Raw genomic sequence first — 21,810 nt, forward strand, 5'->3', positions numbered from 1 at the left:
TGCATGCACCGGCTTCATGCAGAACTCCCGCTGCTTTTCCAATGACTGACCCCAGCAGTTTCCTCTACTTTCAGTCGTAGGGAAGTGGGCAGGACCGTCTGGATTTCTTCTTTGAGTTCTGCAAAAAGACACTGGACATCCCATAAGATCATCACCCTCTATCTTCACTATTGCTGCTGCAATTGGTTTGAGGATTTTCAGGCTGCTAGACACTCTTTCCCAGAACACATCCTCTAACATGACTTTGTTGATGTCACTTTCGATGCCTGCAGTCTGGGATATGGCCATCTCTTGCAGAGACTCCTTCCCTCCAGCAGGCTGTCATAGATGATGACAACGCCACCCCATGGTGTGATGCTGAGGAGCTTCAGTGTAGTACTCTTGTTCTTTTCCTTTTGCTTTGACAGATACGTAGCTGAAGCTACTTGTTTGCCCTTCACAGATTTCACAGTTTGCGTCGCTCTCTTGTACAGAGTGTCCATTGTTTTCAGTGCCGTTATATCTTTTAGGAGAGGATGAGTGTATGGGCAGCACAGCCAATAGTTGTTATATGAGGGTAGGTCTCCTCCACATGTCCCCAGGCAACCTTCATGTGGGCTGCATTGTCAGTGACCAGTGCACAAACCTTATCTGGTCCAAGGTCATTGATGATCACTTTCAGCTCATCAGCCATGTATTGGCCTGTGTGTCTGTTGTCCTTTGTGTCTCCACTCTTGTGGAACACCGGTTGAGGAGTGGTGACAATGTAGTTGATAACTCCTTGTCCCGGGATATTTGACCATCCATCAGAGATGACTGAAATACAGTCTGCTCTGTCAATGGTTTGCTTGACCTTTGTTTGCATTCTGTTGAACTTTTCATCCAGCAAATTAGTAGACAGCGCATCTCTGGTTGGGGGGGGTGTGCTGGTCGGAGAACATTGGGAAACGTAATACCATCACACCTTACTTCACTTGGTGTAGTCCACAGGTTACAATGTGTGGCTTCAGTAGTCTTGTGCTTTGGGCTCAAAAGTGTGGTCCAGTCTCCTATAATCCTATGTGCATGTGATGGAGGAGTGCACAGTGCCTGTTGGGGTGTGGTCTCAATATGCAATATCTATGTGCATGTGATTAAGGAATGGCATGGATATTGAAGTGTACTTGAATGGTATCTGTTTGTTTAAGTCAGGATTATGCTAAAATATACTTTCCCCAACTATATTGAAGTTCCCTATGACGAGCCAACCTTCAACTTTGAAAATTCCCAGTTTATTCCCATGGAAACTTTCCATCCTTGAAAATGTACGGAATTTTGCAACCCTAGTTTGACTACATTTACGCTCCAAACAGACGAGTTAGGAACAGATCTTTACCATTAAAGTCAAATAAAATCGTTGTTTTTCCAATGTACTTTAAAGGAGCCTCGACTGAAAGGCAATAAGAATCAGAACTAACGGCTAATAAAGCTTCATTTTCCTGCAAATTGGGTTTTCAGACGACTGAATTGCTGTAAAATGTGTGAAGTTTATCCTAATATTCCCTGACGAACCAACGCACGTGTTAGGCGGCTGATTGGAACTTAATTGACTCGTTATGCTCTGTGTGTCTGCAGCTGTGGACAGCGTGCTGAAGCGAATGACCATCATCGGAGTCATCCTGTCCTTCCGCTCACTGGCTCAAGAGGCTCTGAGAGATGTGAGACACACACACACACACACACACACACACACACACATAGTTTCTATAAATGAAGCCGGAGTATTCTGCAGAGAGTGATTTTGAGACAGGAAATGTTCTCTACAGACCGGTTGCTGGGCAGAACAGCATGCTAAGAACGGAAAGATACCCTCTGCACTTTAGATCAGGCTGCAGTCTGTCCTGATCCTATGAAAGTCATCCTGTTTGACGCCTTAAGTTATGGTTTTATATTTATTTTTGATCCAGTATATCTTGTAATTGGTCGATAAAAATGCATTCAAGTTGACGCAACTCAACTCAGTTTTTCCGTCCATTCCTCCTGCCAGCCTGGATTATGTGCCTCACTTTTTAAAGTTCTCTTGTATACTGTTGATCTGTGAAGTCTGACTCTCCGCTGCCACCCCCTTGCTAGGTGTTGTCGTGTCACATCCCCTTCCTGGTCAGCTCTGTGGAGGACTTCAAAGATCACATCCCCCGGGAGACAGACATGAAGGTGAGACTGCTTTCAAAGACGTCTCATCAGGACTTCCTGCTTTACAGGAAGTACAAACTGCTCTACAGGAAGTACAAACTGCTCTACAGGAAGTACAAACATCTTTACAGGAAGTACAAACATCTCTACAGGAAGTACAAACATCTTTAGTTTCTCTTCGGGACGATTATTATTTTATTGCTTTGCCTGGTGGATACCATGAGCAGGGTGGCATTTATTACTAATCCATAAAGGAGAGTTTGCTGTTCCACATTCAAAGTGTTTTTATTAATAATATCTATAATTGATATAAATGAAATGCCTGTAATGCCATCTTCTTTCCAGCTGTATTTTTTTACATAATATCTGGATTTGTATATTTGATGGTTTATTTGGACTTCCTTATGAGTCGTTAATAACTCTGATTATAAACAGGAGATGTAATCTGTAATCTGTGTGCAGGTGGCGATGAATGTGTACGAGCTCTCGTCGGCGGCTGGGCTTCCCTGTGAGATCGACCCGGCACTGGTGGTGGCTCTGTCCTCTCAAAAAAGTGGTGAGACAAACACTCACACACTCACTCACTCACTCACTCACTCGCTCGCTCACTCCCTCACTGACTCACTCACTCACTCGCTCGCTCACTCACTGACTCACTGACTCACTCACTCGCTCGCTCACTCACTCACTCACTCACTCACTCACTCACTCACTGACTCACTGACTCACTGACTCACTCACTCACTCGCTCGCTCACTCCCTCACTGACTCACTCACTCACTCGCTCACACTCACTCGCTCACTCGCTCACTCGCACACTCACTCACTCACTCACTCACTCGCTCGCTAACACACACACACTCACTCGCTCGCTCACACACACGCACGCTCCCTCGCTCGCACACGCACGCACGCACGCACACACACTCGCTCGCACACGCACGCACGCTCGCTCGCTCGCTCGCACACACACGCTCGCTCGCTCGCTCGCACACACACACACGCTCGCTCGCACACACACTCACTCACTCACTCACTCGAATTCAATGAGGTGTGTTAGTTCAAAATGTTAAAAAAATTATAGTTGACTAAAAGATTATCTTAAAAAGCTGCTGACAGACAGGTGTGTGTGTGTGTGTGTGTGTGTGTGTGTGTGTGTGTGTGTGTGTGTGTGTGTGTGTGTGTGTGTGTGTGTGTGTGTGTGTGTGTGTGTGTGTGTGTGTGTGTGTGTGTGTGTGTGTGTGTGTGTGTGTGTACAGAGAACATCAGTCCTGAGGAGGAGTATAAGATCGCCTGCCTGCTGATGGTGTTCGTGGCCGTCTCCTTACCCACGCTGGCCAGCAACGTGATGTCCCAGTACAGCCCCGCTATCGAAGGTATGACATCATCACACACACACACACACACACACACACACACACACACACACTACCGGAGAGGAGGTGATACTGCACAGACCGCCTGCCCTCGCTCTGACTCCTGCTCTTCACTTCAGCACAGAGACGCTCCTCTGATGACAGGTGTGTGTGCTCTCTAACGAGGCGCAGCGTTAGGACAGGAGGATGCGCTGTGATTGACCGCAGCCTCGTTAGTATGCAGACGGCGTGTGGGTGTGCAATCAGCTCTCAGACAGCGGCGTGTAATCTTCATGCATCTCACACACACTCCCAATAAACTGCATGAAACATTGAGAGCAGTCCACACACACACTCCTCCTGTATCCTGGGGCTCTGGGGACACAGCTGCACAACGAGACAGGGTTCATTGATTGTTACACAGAAGTGTTATTAACGCTTGTGTGTGTGTGTGTGTGTGTCTGTGTGTTGCCCCCCCTACAGGACACTGCAACAACATCCACTGTCTGGCGAAGGCCATCAACCAGATCGCTGCAGCTCTCTTCACCATCCACAAGGGCAGCATCGAGGACCGCCTCAAGGAGTTCCTCGCTGTGAGACACACACACACACACACACACACACACACACACACACACACACACACACACACACACACACACACACACACACACACACACACACACACACACACACAATGACAGTCACCACCATACACTCTGCAACAAACACTCTGACACACTTTAACACACATTCAAAACAGTTTGATGTACTTGTGCTAACCCTGTGTGTGTGTGTGTGTGTGTGTGTGTGTGTGTGTGTGTGTGTGTGTGTGTGTGTGTGTGTGTGTGTGTGTGTGTGTGTGTGTGTGTGTGTGTGTGTGTGTGTGTGTGTGTGTGTGTGTGTGTGTGTGTGTGTGTGTGTGTGTGTGTGTGTGTGTGTGTGTGTGTGTGTGTGCGCGTAGCTGGCTTCCTCCAGCCTCCTGAAGATCGGACAGGAAACAGATAAGATGACGACGCGTAACAGAGAGTCTGTGTACCTGCTGCTGGACATGGTGAGTGTACACAGACACACACACACACGTCTCATCAACACCAGATAAAATCTTGCCTAGGCCAGCAACTTGGTCAGTACGTGTGTGTGTGTATATATATATATATGTATACTGTAGCCTATCCACTTCATTATGAGAGTATTAATGTGTGTGTGTGTGTGTGTTTTAGATCGTGCAGGAGTCTCCGTTCCTCACCATGGATCTACTGGAGTCGTGCTTCCCATACGTCCTGCTGAGGAACGCCTACCACGCCGTGTACAAACAGAGCATCAGCGCCAACGCATAGACACACACACACACACACACACACACACACACACACACACACACACACACACTAAATACAACTAAACACACTAAACTGCTACAACGCCTCAATGTGACATTCAGACACACACACACACACACACACACACACACACAGTCTGTTGCTGGTTGATTTGGGATCAGTGTGTTTTAACTCGTCATACACTAGGTGTGTGTGTGTGTGTGTGTGTGTGTGGTTGAACAGACATAATATAAATATATAGTATATATATATCTGACACTAACATACGTTCCTTTTTTTGATGAGATGTTTTAGGTGATGATGATGATGATGATGATGATGATGATGATGATGATCCGGACTTTGGGTTTATTTTATTATTTGATGTAATGTACACACACACACACACAGTTGTATAACATGGTGATGTTCGTCTCTTCATGATAGTTGTGGGTAACAGATATGAAATGTGCTTCGATGTGAACTCCTCTGTTTTTAATCTTTATGTTTCTTATTTTTATGACCATTTGCCAAATGTGTGTGTGACACTGAACGGCTGCTCAGGCGGGTTTGATGCGTGGGATTCCTTTCTCTTTTTGGATGATAAGTGTTGGAAGGGTCGCCTGGAGATCAGCCGTGTACAGTGGGAACAATGTTAAAATACTGCAGTAATCCTCACTACTGAGTGCTGCAGAGACTCCTCCCTGAGGGCGGGGGGGCTACTGGTTTCCTCCAGAGAAACACTCCAGTGCAGAATATCATTTATTATCTCCCTCTTCAAAATAATTCCTTCAATTTCTGAGATGAAACAATGACATTCTGATCCTGTTCAGTTTTTACAGAGCAGCTGGGGGGCAGTGCCTTGCTCAAAGGCAACTTCCACAGCGTAGTTAGAGACGTGTCCTTAGAACTTAAAGAGGCCTTGTTCTGCTTTCTGTGGTGGTCCCTCTCCTGCAGTGGTTTCTGTGCATGTAAACGGTCTGCAGAGGCCAAAATCCCAGAGTTCAGGAACATAGTGACATCACTTCAGAACACTAAAGCTCCTATTGGCTGATTGGCTGAGGGGCGGGACATCTCTAAGCGTTTGACCAAGGCAGTAATAGAAGAATAAAGAGCTTTCTGAACACTAGAGCCTGGAGACAAGTCCCAGTAGAGACAAGTCCCAGTAGAGACATGTCCCAGTAGAGACATGTCCCAGTAGAGACATGTCCCAGTAGAGACATGTCCCAGTAGAGACATGTCCCAGTAGACACTAGGCGGTCAGCAGGGGAGGGTCTCTTTAATTTGAACACTAACTAAGCTCCTCCCCCTCCTAATTGATCTGTGAGCCTCCAGCTGCAATAAGACAAACAATAAATGTTTAATATATAACTTCCTGTCTGGGTTCTCTGATGCCTTCAGCTCTGTTAGCATCATGGTGTTTTTACTTCCTATTTAAATCTGCTCACACTTCATTCCCTCAAACGCGTTCCTTTAATTAAAACTACGGACACACTTGGACTAATGTCAGAATAAAGGGTCATTTTTGCCACTAAATTCCATATTACGTTCTTTGCTAAAAAATAAATGACTTTCAGTGAGTTGTTTTTTTATTGAAATGCATCTGTTGTAAATTTAACTTCCGACATTTACCAGTCTGTGATCATAAATTACACCTATTTCTTCCTCTGGTCTTATAGTCAAGAGTTTAGAGCTTTTTTTAATAAAACAAATCCAGTTACATGTTGTGTAAATTAGACCACAAAATCCCCAAAAATGCCAGCAGGAGGCGCCCTACTGAAGCCAGCAGGAGGCGCCCTACTGAAGCCAGCAGGAGGCGCCCTACTGAAGCCAGCAGGAGGCGCCCTACTGAAGCCAGCAGGAGGCGCCCTACTGAAGCCAGCAGGAGGCGCCCTACTGAAGCCAGCAGCACTGAAAGGAGGTTTTATTGCCCTTACTGACAAACCGGAAACTGCATTTAGAATTAAAAAGTATGATATAAAAACTGGATCCTGAGTTGATCCATCATCGATTCGACTGAAATGCATTCTCTGATGTATCCCCAAACCCTTCGCTGGCGGGCTGAACGTGTATCTCTGCATACTGCAGCTTCTGGAAATACAGCCTATAAAACGCAGAACCCAGATTGTGGGGGAGGTAGCATCAAAGCTAAAAAACAAACCAGGCCATTTTCACAGCAAACATTTAGATTTATGTGAAAAAACATTACCATTATTAATCACTGTATTTATGCAAATTAATTAGACATAATTATAAACTGTACTTTTACTACGTTTCAAATATCCGAATGGCACTTCAGGTCATATCTTATCTTTAAAGGCTAGCTGTGTCTTTTTACCCCCAAAATAATGACTTTATTCAAACAGGATAATAAAGAACACCTTCTGTGATCGAAGGGTTTCATGGTTATGAAATAGAGTCATTTATATTACTATCCGATCATTCCTGATCACACACTGGATCTTTGTTCGGTGGAAACAACCCAGAGTATCCTCTGGTGCAATGGGTGCGTCACAACAGGCTAATTAGCTAGCAAGCTAACCCTTATTTCGACTTATTTTAACTGGTGACTAACGTTGTTGTGTGTTTTTAGGGAAACACAGACACTTAGAGAGATGCTAACTGCTAACTGCTTGGGCTGTTTGTTTTAGCTAACTAACCAGCAGGTGTAGCGACCGTTGGTAGTTAGCCGTCTGAGCTACACTCATGCAGCTATCCAGCAGACCAAATGTACACGTGATCATTTCCAGATTCCTCCTTCTAGCTTCAATGTGGTGGATTGATGATGGATGTGGCGGATTGATGATGGATGTGACGGATTGATGATGGATGTGTCTTCCTGCAGCTGCTTCCCTTGAAACCAGAGGCTGTTTGTTGCTCGTCCAGAGATCCCTTCAGTCGTCCTGAGGGTTCACCGCCTCCTCTTCCTCCTCCGGTACGACACTCTTCAGATCACCTGCACACACACATGAGTCAAATTCACGATAATAGATATCTCTTTTTCTACCTCTCTTTGTTTAGAGATGATTCCCTGCTATAACTCCACAAACAAACTAAGCATGTCTTACAGATGTAACAAGCACCGTGTGGTTTACAAAGACCAGCAGCGTCTACACCAGTGCCAGTAAAAACCCTATCAAAGAAATACATCACAACAATAAATTGTATTTCTATAGCACACTTTAAAACAACCTAATCTCAGGGTGCTTCACAGTGCTATGAAGGAGAAAATAAACAAACTAAAGTGAACTAAAAGTTATCTAAGGGTCATATTTAATAAAATACATATAAGGAAATCCACTACAGTCACAAAGATCAGAGAAAACGGTTCAGAATATAAAAGGTTTAAATATAATCATGTCACAAACAGCAGAGCTCGTCAGTGTGTTCCACTGTGGATGTGTCGAGGATGTTCTCACTGTCCTGAGTCTCCACAGCAGCAGGGGGCGCTACTGAGTCCATCTAAGCGGCGGGAGGTTGACCAAAGCAAGTAACAGCCAGTGTGATGACAGCCATCCGATCCGAATAGGACATTACACCAAAGGAAATCCGACCTCCAGTACATCTAAATGGTCCCCCACAATAACCAGTCACCTTCCCCAAGCTCCATGAGGGCTTCCTTCTGATAGTCCTTCCACTTCCGGGAATCATTTCAAACATAGCTATCCATGCAAAAGGTCTTTTTTGTGTGTGTACTAGAAGCCTTTAAGGGACAGAAATGCTGTAACTGCACAACTCACTCCAATCTCAACTAACATTTTAGACACCGAACAGTAAGACCTTTGTTGGGTCTCACTGGGCGTCCCACGCGGCTCGGTTCTGGGACCACTGCTGTTCCCTGAATATAGAGTGTGAGGATGATGGTAACCTAAGCAGTGGTGTGAACACGGTATTAGCACCGCATCACGATACCTTTAAATACAAAGGAAACAAAGACAGACCACAGCGGAGGGTTAGTGGACAAATAATGAAGATCTCGGACACCAATTCGACTTTTGGAAGCAATATCAGAAACATGAATAGCATTTCAAAATATCATATTTTACCTCTTTTTTTTACAGAAAAGCCTCGGACAGAGTAATAAAAAAGTAGTCGATATCAATTACCCCTAAAACTTTCAAATGTGAGGGATTTAAGTGTGTCTCTAAAGACGTCCCTGAAGGAGGAAACACTCAGACGGTCAGCAGATGTTCGTATAACACATCTTTATTCACAGCCATTTCTGCACAAGCAAAACCTCCGCGTTCCTACAGCGCTTTAAAGTCAGACTGGTTCAGTGGACTACAGGACCTCACATCTCTACGTGTGTGAGAGTGCGCGAGCTGCTTCTAAATCTAAATACAGGGTGAGGGTTTTCGGCTGCAGCGGAACAGAGACTCAGGGACGGAGGTCGGTTATCGGGAGACGGAGTCGGGACTGGCTGCTTCCTGTTTGTGTTCACATGACAAATCTGAGAAAGATCGGGGGGGTTAGGGTTAGAAGAGAGAGAAGAAGAAAAAGAGGAGTTAGTGAAGTTAGAGATGATGGACGGCAGGTGTGCACAGGTTAGTCAGTGTGAAGTGTTCAATTTACACATCATGGTTGAACGCTGGCGTTAAAGCGGAATGGTGCTGGGGGGCACGGGGCTGCGGAGAACACAAAGGGAACGTGTTTAACGGCAGCTGTCCTCATGATCAACATTATCATACAGCTTTTATCTATCTGCAGGATTTAAGTTCAATGCTATATCTCAATCACTTTCAAGGTTCATCTGCTAGAGGTTTTAATTCTCTTTGTTAAGGGGGTTCCAAGAGTAACCAAGTTAGCAATTTAAGTGTTTTTAGTGACTTAAATTGTCCTTAAAGTGGCATTAATTTACTTTATGAAATATAGTTTGGATTTAATGCTCCTGTTTGTTAACTACCTTTTGTGGAGATGCAAAACATATGGTGGTTGCTGGTAGTTATAAAACACCATTTAGTTTTCTAATGTGTTTGTATACTCTAAATACTATGAACATGGTTTATTTTGGATTTCATTTTTTTGGTGTTGTTTATGGGCGAGTTACACACCATTTTAAACTCCAAAATACACGACCGGACACAAACGGTAGCTGTGGTTGTTACCTGTGGATGTTACCTGTGGTTGTTACCTGTGGTTGTTACCTGTGGTTGTTACCTGTGGATGTTACCTGTGGTTGTTACCTGTGGTTGTTACCTGTGGTTGTTACCTGTGGATGTTTACCTGTGGTTGTTACCTGTGGTTGTTACCTGTGGTTGTTACCTGTGGTTGTTACCTGTGGATGTTACCTGTGGTTGTTACCTGTGGTTGTTACCTGTGGTTGTTACCTGTGGATGTTTACCTGTGGATGTTACCTGTGGTTGTTACCTGTGGTTGTTACCTGTGGTTGTTACCTGTGGTTGAGTTTTATGTGTTTTACTTTTATTTCATTTTTTAGAGAAACTTTGACCAGAAACTTCTCCATGTTGTTTAATAAATACTTAAAATGAGTACTTCTTTGTTACAGTGACTAAAAAAGTATTATGTATTTTATATACATAAATATATACACTGAATGTGTATTTTATTCATTTTTATGTACTGTATGTATTTATATACAGTGTTTGTATTGTACTGTATGTATTTATATACAGTGTTTGTATTTATATACAGTGTTTGTATGTACTCTATGTATTTATATACTGTATGTATGTATATACAGTATATAAATACATACAGTACATACAGTATTTGTATGTACTGTATGTATTGTAGTACAGGGCTGTGTGTATATTTTCTGCCTTAGCAACAGTTTACCGCCTGAACTGTTGCTCTCTGCCACTCCTCTCTCCTGATTGGCTAACATCAAATTGGCCTCGTTCCCATTGGCTTCCTCTGGCCCATTGTGATTGCCCCACAGGGAGGCGGTGGCATAGAGCTGCGCTGTGATTGGGCTGAGCTGGTCATTAAGCCCCGCCCCCAGCAGGTGCTGCTCCACCCCCATCTGCAGCTCTGGAGAGAGAGAGCAGCTCGGTCGCAAAAGAGCGGGAAAAAACCCACAACAAATGGACTACAATTCATTTGTAGTTTTAGAATTAGAGATGAAATGAAACGTCGAACTGAACCAGAAAGTGAAATAAATAAAAATACAACTGAAGATAAGAAACCACCGCTAAGCTAAAGGTGGCTAATGTTTAATTACATTTACACTGTAAAACGCATTTTATCTGGACCCTAAAAAATAATGATTTCTTCCAGATCCAGTGTGGGAGCATCTGGTGCTCAGGCAGTTACTCACATGAGGCTATTAGCTAACTGCACACACACACACACACACACACACACACACACACACACACACACACACACACACACACACACACACTCTCAGACAGAATCAATAAGCTTTTACTGTGTCCACTTCCTGGAACTGGCGCTGTACTCTCTGACTGACAGCTCGGCATACTTTGTTTTTATTCCTCTTTATCTCGCTTTACTTTCCCTAAAAAACCTCCAAACAGTCATAAAAATACTCCTCTGTCTCACACATATGTATTTTCACTCTGCAGATAATAGAGTCCCTCGGCCTCTGAACTGCAGCTTCCTCTGAACTCGTTATCAATTATTCAGAGATGAGGATGATCGTCATAAAGTATTTCAGAGCTGAAAGCATCAGACAGCTGAGCACACATTAATATTTATACTGCGGAGAAAATGCAGCGTTCAACTTTTACAGCAGGAGTCAACAACAAGTCAGAGGAGGAGGTACTGAACCTACAGAGGCCCTGTTCTGCTTTCTGAGGTCTTCTATACGTTTTAGTGCATGTCAATGGTCTGCAGAGGCTCAAATCCCTATGTTCCTCCAGAGGAACTTAAGTAAAAGTACACAAACTTAATGATCAAATACTCCATTACAAGTAAAAGTCCTTCCATATCTAGATCTTGTACTTGAGTAAAGTAGAAGTACTCAGATCTTGTACTTGAGTAAAGTAGAAGTACTCAGATCTTGTACTCGAGTAAAAGTAGAAGTACTCAGATCTTGTACTTGAGTAAAGTAGAAGTACTCAGGTCTTGTACTTGAGTAAAGTAGAAGTACTCAGGTCTTGTACTTGAGTAAAGTAGAAGTACTCAGGTCTTGTACTTGAGTAAAGTAGAAGTACTCAGGTCTTGTACTTGAGTAAAGTAGAAGTACTCAGGTCTTGTACTTGAGTCAAGTAGAAGTACTCAGGTCTTGTACTTGAGTAAAGTAGAAGTACTCAGGTCTTGTACTTGAGTAAAGTAGAAGTACTCAGGTCTTGTACTTGAGTAAAGTAGAAGTACTCAGGTCTTGTACTTGAGTAAAGTAGAAGTACTCAGGTCTTGTACTTGAGTCAAGTAGAAGTACTCAGATCTTGTACTTGAGTAAAGTAGAAGTACTCAGGTCTTGTACTTGAGTAAAGTATAAGTACTCAGGTCTTGTACTTGAGTAAAGTAGAAGTACTCAGGTATTGTACTTGAGTCAAGTAGAAGTACTCAGGTCTTGTACTTGAGTAAAGTAGAAGTACTCAGGTCTTGTACTTGAGTAAAGTAGAAGTACTCAGGTCTTGTACTTGAGTCAAGTAGAAGTACTCAGGTCTTGTACTTGAGTAAAGTAGAAGTACTCAGGTCTTGTACTTGAGTAAAGTAGAAGTACTCAGATCTTGTACTTGAGTAAAGTAGAAGTACTCAGGTCTTGTACTTGAGTAAAGTAGAAGTACTCAGATCTTGTACTTGAGTAAAGTAGAAGTACTCAGTTCTTGTACTTGAGTAAAGTAGAAGTACTCAGGTCTTGTACTTGAGTAAAGTAGAAGTACTCAGGTCTTGTTCTTGAGTAAAGTAGAAGTACTCAGATCTTGTACTTGAGTAAAGTAGAAGTACTCAGGTCTTGTACTTGAGTAAAGTAGAAGTACTCAGGTCTTGTACTTGAGTAAAGTAGAAGTACTCAGGTCTTGTTCTTGAGTAAAGTAGAAGTACTCAGGTCTTGTACTTGAGTAAAGTAGAAGTACTCAGGTCTTGTACTTGAGTAAAGTAGAAGTACTCAGGTCTTGTACTTGAGTAAAGTAGAAGTACTCAGGTCTTGTACTTGAGTAAAGTAGAAGTACTCAGGTCTTGTACTTGAGTAAAGTAGAAGTACTCAGGTCTTGTACTTGAGTAAAGTAGAAGTACTCAGATCTTGTACTTGAGTAAAGTAGAAGTACTCAGGTCTTGTACTTGAGTAAAGTAGAAGTACTCAGGTCTTGTACTTGAGTAAAGTAGAAGTACTCAGGTCTTGTACTTGAGTAAAGTAGAAGTACTCAGGTCTTGTACTTGAGTAAAGTAGAAGTACTCAGGTCTTGTACTTGAGTAAAGTAGAAGTACTCAGGTCTTGTACTTGAGTAAAGTAGAAGTACTCAGGTCTTGTACTTGAGTAAAGTAGAAGTACTCAGGTCTTGTACTTGAGTAAAGTAGAAGTACTCAGGTCTTGTACTTGAGTAAAGTAGAAGTACTCAGGTCTTGTACTTGAGTAAAGTAGAAGTACTCAGATCTTGTACTTGAGTAAAGTAGAAGTACTCAGGTCTTGTACTTGAGTAAAGTAGAAGTACTCAGGTCTTGTACTTGAGTAAAGTAGAAGTACTCAGGTCTTGTACTTGAGTAAAGTAGAAGTACTCAGGTCTTGTACTTTAGTAAAGTAGAAGTACTCAGGTCTTGTACTTGAGTAAAGTAGAAGTACTCAGATCTTGTACTTGAGTAAAGTAGAAGTACTCAGATCTTGTACTTGAGTAAAGTAGAAGTACTCAGGTCTTGTACTTGAGTAAAGTAGAAGTACTCAGGTCTTGTACTTGAGTAAAGTAGAAGTACTCAGGTCTTGTACTTGAGTAAAGTAGAAGTACTCAGGTCTTGTACTTGAGTAAAGTAGAAGTACTCAGGTCTTGTACTTGAGTAAAGTAGAAGTACTCAGGTCTTGTACTTTAGTAAAGTAGAAGTACTCAGGTCTTGTACTTGAGTAAAGTAGAAGTACTCAGATCTTGTACTTGAGTAAAGTAGAAGTACTCAGATCTTGTACTTGAGTAAAGTAGAAGTACTCAGGTCTTGTACTTGAGTAAAGTAGAAGTACTCAGGTCTTGTACTTGAGTAAAGTAGAAGTACTCAGGTCTTGTACTTGAGTAAAGTAGAAGTACTCAGGTCTTGTACTTGAGTAAAGTAGAAGTACTCAGGTCTTGTACTTGAGTAAAGTAGAAGTACTCAGATCTTGTACTTGAGTAAAGTAGAAGTACTCAGATCTTGTACTTGAGTAAAGTAGAAGTACTCAGGTCTTGTACTTGAGTAAAGTAGAAGTACTCAGGTCTTGTACTTGAGTAAAGTAGAAGTACTCAGATCTTGTACTTGAGTAAAGTAGAAGTACTCAGGTCTTGTACTTGAGTAAAGTACCGCGGTATTCAAAGAATACAATCTGCGCCGACACTATGAATCCCGTCACAAAGACAAGTATGATAACTTGCAAGGCCAAATGCGAGCAGACAAACTCTCAAAGCTAAAAAGTGGACTGTTAGCTCAGCAGAATACATTTGTACGCAAAGCTCAGCTGAACCAGTCCTCCGTTCGGGCCAGCTTTCGGGTTGCTCAACTGATAGCAAGCAGCGGTAAACCTCACTGATGCGGAAGAGGTGTGTCCCGAGAAGAAAGATGTCTTTAATGCCGTGAGTCTGTCGGCGAGTACAACCACCAGACGCATTGAAGAAATCGGGGGTAATGTATATGCCCAGCTGCAGCAGAAGACCAAAGAACTGGACTTGTTTTCATTAGCACTGGATGAGAGCACGGACGTGCACGACACAGCGCAGCTGCTCATTTTTATTCGTGGAGTTAGCGCAAACTTTGAGATGTGCGAGGAGCTGGCAGCCCTCCAAAGTCTCAAAGGGACTACAACGGGGGAGGATATTTTCGGCAAAGTATGCCAAACCATGGAAGAGTTGGACCTAGACTGGTCAAAGCTTGCCAGCATCACGACTGACGGGGCTCCAGTATGGTGGGCGCGCCTCGGGGTCTAATAGGACTCATGAACCGGGAGATGGAAGAACGGGGTCTCACCGCCCCGCTACAACTCCACTGCCTAATTCACCAGCAAGCACTGTGCTGCAAAGTGTTGAAGTGGGATTCTGTCATGAAGGTTGTGGTGTCATGCATAAAGTTCCTCAGAGCAAAGGGACCTCAACACAGGCAGTTCCAACAATTCCTGTCTGAACTGGAGTCTGCGCACGGCGATGTGCTGTCAGAGGTCCGATGGTTGAGCCGGGGCAGAGTTTTGAGGCGTTTTTACTGCTACCCGAAATTAACGCATTTCTTCATTCAAAAGACAAAACGGTCCCAGAGCTGATCGACCCAGAATGGAAATGGCACCTCGCATTTTTAACAGACGTGACAAATGCTGAACAGCCTTAACTTGCAGCTACAAGGCCAGGGGAAACTCATTTGCGACATGTATTCTCACATAAAAGCATTTGAGGCTCCCTGCTACCCAAAACCTCTCTGCAGAGAACCCAGCGGTCCTGTTCCCAGCTGAACAGTGTGTGGAAGCACTGGAAATGCTGAAGGCGGAGTTCGGTGTGCGATACCGGCAACTACATGTTAACGCAAAAGAAATCCGTCTTTTCCAGAACCCCTTTCTTGCCGACATCGATGAAGCCCAGCCTTCTTATCAGTTTGAGTTGGCCGAGTTACAGAACTGTGATGTTCTGAAAGACGCATTCAAGCCCAACAGTCTCATTGACTTCTATGCCGCGCTCCCAAACGACACGTACCCTAGCATAAACAAACACGCACTGAAGATGTTTACACTTCCTGGCAGCACGTATATCTGCGAGCAAACCTTTTCACACATGAAACACCTGAAAACTCAGATGAGATCAAGATTGACAGATGAACATCTGCCTCAGTGTTTGAGACTGGCTGGGACTAGAATGGAACCTGACATTCAGCTTCTCACCAGCCAGATGCAGGCCCACAGTTCACACTGATGAACATACACAGGTAAGATCACTTTTCTGACTTTTCTGAGTACAAACCAATTGAATCATAATAAAATCTACTGGGATCAAATCCATCTCCACAACCAGTGAAATGTATAGTGCTGTGTAGGTGCTGTATCACACGGTTTCTCAGCCTGCTTGCTTTGTGGTTTTCACAGGGAAGTTGATGAGAGAGAGCTGCAAACAGCGGTGTCTACAAGCCTACTGGAACCTACAAAAGGATTACAAGGAAGCAACACAAGAACTTTGAGAGACTGCTCATATGAGTCATTTGAGTAAGAGATTCTGCTCTGACAACTAAGCTAAACTTTGACCTGTTAAGATTGTGCACGGCACAACAGAAAGTTAATGTTCAGTGGACTTTTTTTCTGGGAAGAACCCAGAGAGGGTTATTATTGATTTCATTAATAGAGTTATTATTCATTTCATTAATAGAGTTATTATTGATTTCATTAATAGAGTTATTATTCATTTCATTAATAGAGTTATTATTCATTTCATTAATAGAGTTATTATTCATTTCATTAATAGAGTTATTATTTATTTCATTAATAGTGTTATTATTCATTTCATTAATAGAGTTATTATTCATTTCATTATTATTCATTCATTAATAGAGTTATTATTCATTTCATTAATAGAGTTATTATTCATTTCATTAATAGTTATTATTCATTTCATAATAGAGTTATTATTCATTTCATTAATAGAGTTATTATTCATTTCATTAATAGTTATTATTCATTTCATTAATAGAGTTATTATTCATTTCATTAATAGAGTTATTATTCATTTCATTAATAGAGTTATTATTCATTTCATTAATAGTTATTATTCATTTCATTAATAGAGTTATTATTCATTTCATTAATAGAGTTATTATTCATTTCATTAATAGTTATTATTCATTTCATTAATAGAGTTATTATTCATTTCATTAATAGAGTTATTATTATTTCATTAATAGAGTTATTATTCATTTCTGACTTTTGTTCTGTGAAGATCCCGGAAAGGGTTATTAATATTTGGTTGTGTGGTTTCTGGAAAACGATACATGTTTACGTTTGGGGACCCCTGCGATCGTCACACGTTTTCTGTTACAAACTGACCCCGGCCCCCATCAGAGAAGGGAAAAGTTATGTGGCCCTCACAGGAAAACGTTCGGGGACCCCTGCTTTAGACCTACAGCCTGTCTGAAACCAGCTGAGCCCACAGAACATGGAGGTCAACAAACAGAGGTGGGGGGAGGTGTTTCCAGAGGGGGGGAGGCGCTGTGTGCTCAGCTGCAGAACCAGCCCTGCATCACTCCAAACATTTACACACGTTTCCATAAAGCTGTCTGTCATTCTAGAGGATTCATGAACAAATATCACAAATACTGACGGAGAAACGGCTGCAGGGTCAGAAATACTCCAGCACAGACGTTATCAAACACACGCTAATGTCCCGTGTGAAGGACAGAGGATGCTTCTGTTCACTAACAACTATTGTTAATGTGAAAGAGGTGCAATCTTTATTCTGTTCTCTCTCTCTTATTTATTTTATGGGCAACCAGTGCCTTTAATATAGTGACAGTGCAGGTCAGAAACAGGGTGACAGGGGAATACGCGCGGCCCAAGGGACCCAGGCCGGATTCGAACCTGGGTCCACCGCATGGGGATCAAACCCCAGTATATGGCCGCCTGCTCTACCCACTGAGATATATACGACGGCCTCTCTCTCTTATTTTATAATGCATTTCAATGGTGCATGGGGCTGAATATTGAGCTTCAAGTGTGTGATTCAACTCCTCCTCGCTACCTGCATGTGCTCCTGTAAGTTCTTCGATCTAAGGAAACGACCTGAGAGCCTCTGTTGGTTTTGATGAAGGTTTTAAATAAAGTTCTTTTGTAAAAAACAAATCAGAAAACGTTGAGTTCACCTTTCATGGTGGGGGGGGCGAAGGTGCTCTGCTTCCTCTGAGAGTCTGAAGCCTGGAGAAGGACAGAAGGACATTATTATAACCTAACATGAGTCAGCTCCCGTGTTCTTGATATGTTTATCAGAAGCAGCGTGTAGTTCTGTTCGGTGCTTGAGGAGACTGAACCTCAGTTTCAGAACCGACCTGAGCCTCCCCGCCGGCGCTGAGCTGCTCTCCATCTGCAGAGAGGAGAGAGATCACTTTATTAGCCCGCGACACGGCGCTCCTTCACATCAGAATATAAACACAGCAACCTCAGCAGTGTGCAGTTATTCTGTTCCCTGCACACCGGCGGACTAACAGAACCAAACATGACCTCTAACACGTGTGCTCTGCTCTCATGTGACCTGATTAGTGTGAGTCCACTCTACGGACAAATGCAACGTCTCCAACTTTTATTCAGACTTTTTTGTCAAAAACGAATCATTAGTTTAAAATGAATTCATTCAAAAATAATAGAAATAAAATAAATCTCGTTAAAATGTGGTGCACAGATCTACCGCTTTTAAGGCCAAAAATGTATGAATATTATGAATAGATTTAGAAAATAATTCAGATTCCTGGAAAATAATATCTGAAGTGAATAATATGTTCTGCAGTTTAATATATTGTAGAGCTGTGGTCATCGCAAGAGAGGTATCTGCATTTATATTTCCATTTACACTGCTGCTCTTCTTTTTGAAACGTCTCTATAGGAAGCAGCGCACACACACACACACACACACACACACACACACACACACACACACACACACACACACACACACACTCTGTAGGCATCCATCAGTCGCTCCACATGAGATCACTTACCAAAAGCTGCAGCACAAATCTAATAACACTTCCATCAAGCTGCTTTCAGCCCCCCCCCCCCAGCCTTCCTCTCTTAGATTCAGATTTGAAAAAGCTTTATTGGTGTGACCCCCCCCCCCCCCCCCCCCCCCCCCCCCCCCCATCCTGTAGTGCAATGGTCTGCAAAGGCTACAATTCCTGAGATTCCGTTACCTGTGCCAGGTTGTCTGTAGATCTGCAGGGTTGCAGGAGTCGGTCTCCTGCGACGTATCTGAGGTAAACACACACACACACACACACACACACACACTGTCATTTTTCTCCATTTGAATCACCTACAGATGCAGTTTTCTTTATTTTCTGACATACTTCAGACCAGACGATCATCGAGTCATGTGATCACTTCGTTAAAATAAGACCAGAAAACATTTCAGGAGAGTTTCCAACAACAGAGACAGAGACAGAGACAGCTTTATGATCCTGAACGTCCCCCAGCGCTCCGGTCCCAGCTGTGTGCGTCTCTCTTTAGTGTCCCCTGGTCTCCAGCTGTGTGCGTCTCTCTTTAGTGTCCCCTGGTCTCCGGCTGTGTGCGTCTCTCTTCAGTGTCCCCTGGTCTCCAGCTGTGTGCGTCTCTCTTTAGTGTCCCCTGGTCTCCGGCGGTGTGCGTCTCTCTTTAGTGTCCCCTGGTCTCCGGCAATGTGCGTCTCTCTTCAGTGTCACCTGGTCTCCAGCTGTGTGCGTCTCTCTTAGTGTCCCCTGGTCTCCAGCTGTGTGCGTCTCTCTTTAGTGTCCCCTGGTCTCCAGCTGTGTGCATCTCTCTTTAGTGTCCCCTGGTCTCCAGCTGTGTGCGTCTCTCTTTAGTGTCCCCTGGTCTCCAGCTGTGTGCGTCTCTCTTTAGTGTCCCCTGGTCTCCGTTGTGTTGGAGCTTCTTGCAGCGTTTGGTTTCTGCAGCTTTCAGTAAACTGCTCATGTTTCCTCTGCTGAATGTTCTCTAGATGCTGCATGAGTTGAAGAGCTGCTGCAGATGTTCCTGCATGTGTTGAAGAGCTGCTGCAGATGTTCTGCATGTGTTGAAGAGCTGCTGCAGATGTTCCTGCATGTGTTGAAGAGCTGCTGCAGATGTTTCTGCAGGAGTTCTGATTTGTGTTTCTGCATCCTTTCTGAAGCTGCAGTTTCTCCTGATGGAAGAGGTCTGGCGGCCACCATATTTTTTAGTGTTAGCTGAATCCCAAACACATGAGCATTGAGAAAGAGAAGCTCCAAAGATTGAGAACTGCTAAATGTAAAGACTTAGAACGGACATTTACGTGAGTTTTCATTCAAACCCTGATCTGTATTCTCAGTGATTTACAGTTTGATTGCGCAGCCTTAAAGGAAAGGCTATCCAAACCTTTGAACCTGCAGTAAACGCTCTGCTCTGACGGCAGGAACAGCAGCGTCTCTGCAGGAATGTAAATGTTGCTCTTGGTTTCTCATAAAGCCGTCTCTGATATTTATCTGAGGGTCTGTAACCTGTCTCTGTTCATTACCAGCTTCCTGAGCAATCTACTTCCTGTTTGCGACACTAACAGCCCGTAAAGACGTCAGCAGAGAGACGCTTCGACTCGAGCAACAGAGTGGCTTCTGTGCAGGCCCGGTCACATGCAGCCTGCGGAGGTGTTACAGCTGCTGTGGCTCTGCACGGATAAAACACGAGCGATCATCAGACAGCGTGCAGATCAGCTTTGCAACTGAGACTCTAAACAGGAGGGGTGTAAAATGTGTGTTATTAATGAGCTGAAACCCCAAACTAACAGATACTCTAATCTGACCCGGACTGCGTCCACTGAAGAGAGGGAGCGCTGCTGGAGCAAAACCAAGATTTGGTTGAAAAAAACATCACTATTTTATTTTTAATTCTCACATTGAAGTGTTTGTATTCTGCTGTGTGGATGGAAACTGCCCAAAGATAAGAAATACAATTATTATTTCTGTTCAGTAATCTGACTACAGGTCTCTAAAGAAAGCATCGCTGGGACAAAATATGGGATGAAATGGGACAAATGTATTCCTAATGAGGAGTGGGATTATAGCAAATGGAAAACAATAATATCAAACATTAAAAAATAAATGATTTATCTTAAAAATAATAATAATAATGACAATAATAACAAACATAAACATTGTGATAGAAATTATAATAATATTACTGATGTTTTAGAAATAATAAGAATCTTAATATTACGTCTCTAAACCCCGACACCAAATATAACCTTCTGTTAGATATTTATTAAAACACTTACATTATAAACAATAGTGTGGATATTTTAAATATTTCAAGGGGTGTATGATGTTAGCTTTCCATTTTTAAAGCACATTTAATGTCAAACTTATTAGCTTCATAAATGACTACTGAAAGACATTTGACCCTGAAATCAACTATTCGAACAAACTTTACAACATCTTTACCATCTTCAATCTGTAGAGAGTGCCGTTTAGTAAACGGTTTCATACGGTTTACATAAATATAATATTATTTCACAGTGAAATGAATTGTTCTCTGCTCAGTTTGACACGGAGACAGTCCTGCTTCTAAAAGGAGAGATTTTACAGCTTTTTACATTTCTCCTTTTCAGCGTTCACCATGCTCTGCACCCACACACACATAACTCCAGATTACAGATAAAAGCCTCATTCACACACACACACACACACACACACACACACACACACACACACACACACACACACACACACACACACACACACACTCACATGTTCTGCTGCCTGGGGGTCCAGCTGGCCCTGCAGCGGGGGAACCGCAAACTGGATCTTCTTCGGACTGCTGGGCTCCATCTCTGACTGAGAGGAGGAAGCTTAAGGAGAGAGAGAGAGAGTGTGTGTGTGTGTGTGTGTGTGTGTGTGTGTGTGTGTGTGTGTGTGTGTGTGTGTATATGTGTGTGTGTGTGTGTGTGTGTGTGTGTGTATGTGTGTATGTGGAGAGGGAGTGGTCTCGCTCAGCCGCTGGGCTCCATTATCACTAATTGACAGACATTCGTCATTGCAGCATTCTGAGCACACGCACGCACGCACGCACGCACGCACACACACACACACACACACATATACACACACACACACACACACACACACACATACACACACACACACACACACACACACACACACACACACACACACAGACACCTCACTTTTTTTTAAAACCAGAATTCACTGTTTTTACATTGTTC

At 43.1% G+C, this 21,810-nt stretch overlaps 2 protein-coding genes across 5 annotated transcripts in view; one reads left to right on the forward strand and one right to left on the reverse strand.

The window, feature by feature from the left end:
* The window catches only part of nckap1 (NCK-associated protein 1), a 48,158-nt gene extending 41,750 nt beyond the window's left edge, over window positions 1-6,408 (forward strand). For all 4 annotated transcript variants that reach the window (XM_063874687.1, XM_063874688.1, XM_063874689.1 and 1 more), the window contains 7 exons: window positions 1,594-1,676; window positions 2,092-2,172; window positions 2,614-2,707; window positions 3,411-3,527; window positions 3,990-4,099; window positions 4,471-4,560; window positions 4,730-6,408. In XM_063874687.1, coding sequence (XP_063730757.1) covers window positions 1,594-1,676; window positions 2,092-2,172; window positions 2,614-2,707; window positions 3,411-3,527; window positions 3,990-4,099; window positions 4,471-4,560; window positions 4,730-4,846 — 692 coding nt within the window. In that variant the 3' untranslated portion in view covers window positions 4,847-6,408. The remainder of the gene's footprint in view (window positions 1-1,593; window positions 1,677-2,091; window positions 2,173-2,613; window positions 2,708-3,410; window positions 3,528-3,989; window positions 4,100-4,470; window positions 4,561-4,729) is intronic.
* A 586-nt stretch (window positions 6,409-6,994) lies between these two features.
* Window positions 6,995-21,446, reverse strand: ppp1r1c (protein phosphatase 1, regulatory (inhibitor) subunit 1C). The gene is made up of 5 exons (XM_063874726.1): window positions 21,335-21,446; window positions 18,794-18,851; window positions 17,936-17,970; window positions 17,753-17,804; window positions 6,995-7,784 (listed from the first exon to the last, which is right to left on the reverse strand). Exons 1-5 carry the CDS (start codon window positions 21,413-21,415, stop codon window positions 7,723-7,725), a joined length of 288 nt encoding a protein of 95 aa, XP_063730796.1. The 5' UTR covers window positions 21,416-21,446; the 3' UTR covers window positions 6,995-7,722.
* Window positions 21,447-21,810: the final 364 nt, after the last annotated feature.

The sequence above is a fragment of the Eleginops maclovinus genome, chromosome 22, assembly GCF_036324505.1.
Source record: "Eleginops maclovinus isolate JMC-PN-2008 ecotype Puerto Natales chromosome 22, JC_Emac_rtc_rv5, whole genome shotgun sequence".
Lineage (NCBI taxonomy): Eukaryota > Metazoa > Chordata > Actinopteri > Perciformes > Eleginopidae > Eleginops > Eleginops maclovinus.

What these genes read in the sequence shown, in the direction of transcription:
- ppp1r1c (XM_063874726.1), bottom strand. Translation starts at nt 21,415, where the DNA reads ATGGAGCCCAGCAGTCCGAAGAAGATCCAGTTTGCGGTTCCCCCGCTG. An exon ending in GCGCCGGCGGGGAGGCTCAG is followed by an intron (nt 17,805 to 17,935) that starts GTCGGTTCTGAA and finishes GTCCTTCTCCAG; the next exon opens with GCTTCAGACTCTCAGAGGAA. An exon ending in CGCCCCCCCCACCATGAAAG is followed by an intron (nt 7,785 to 17,752) that starts GTGAACTCAACG and finishes GTGTGTGTGCAG; the next exon opens with GTGATCTGAAGAGTGTCGTA.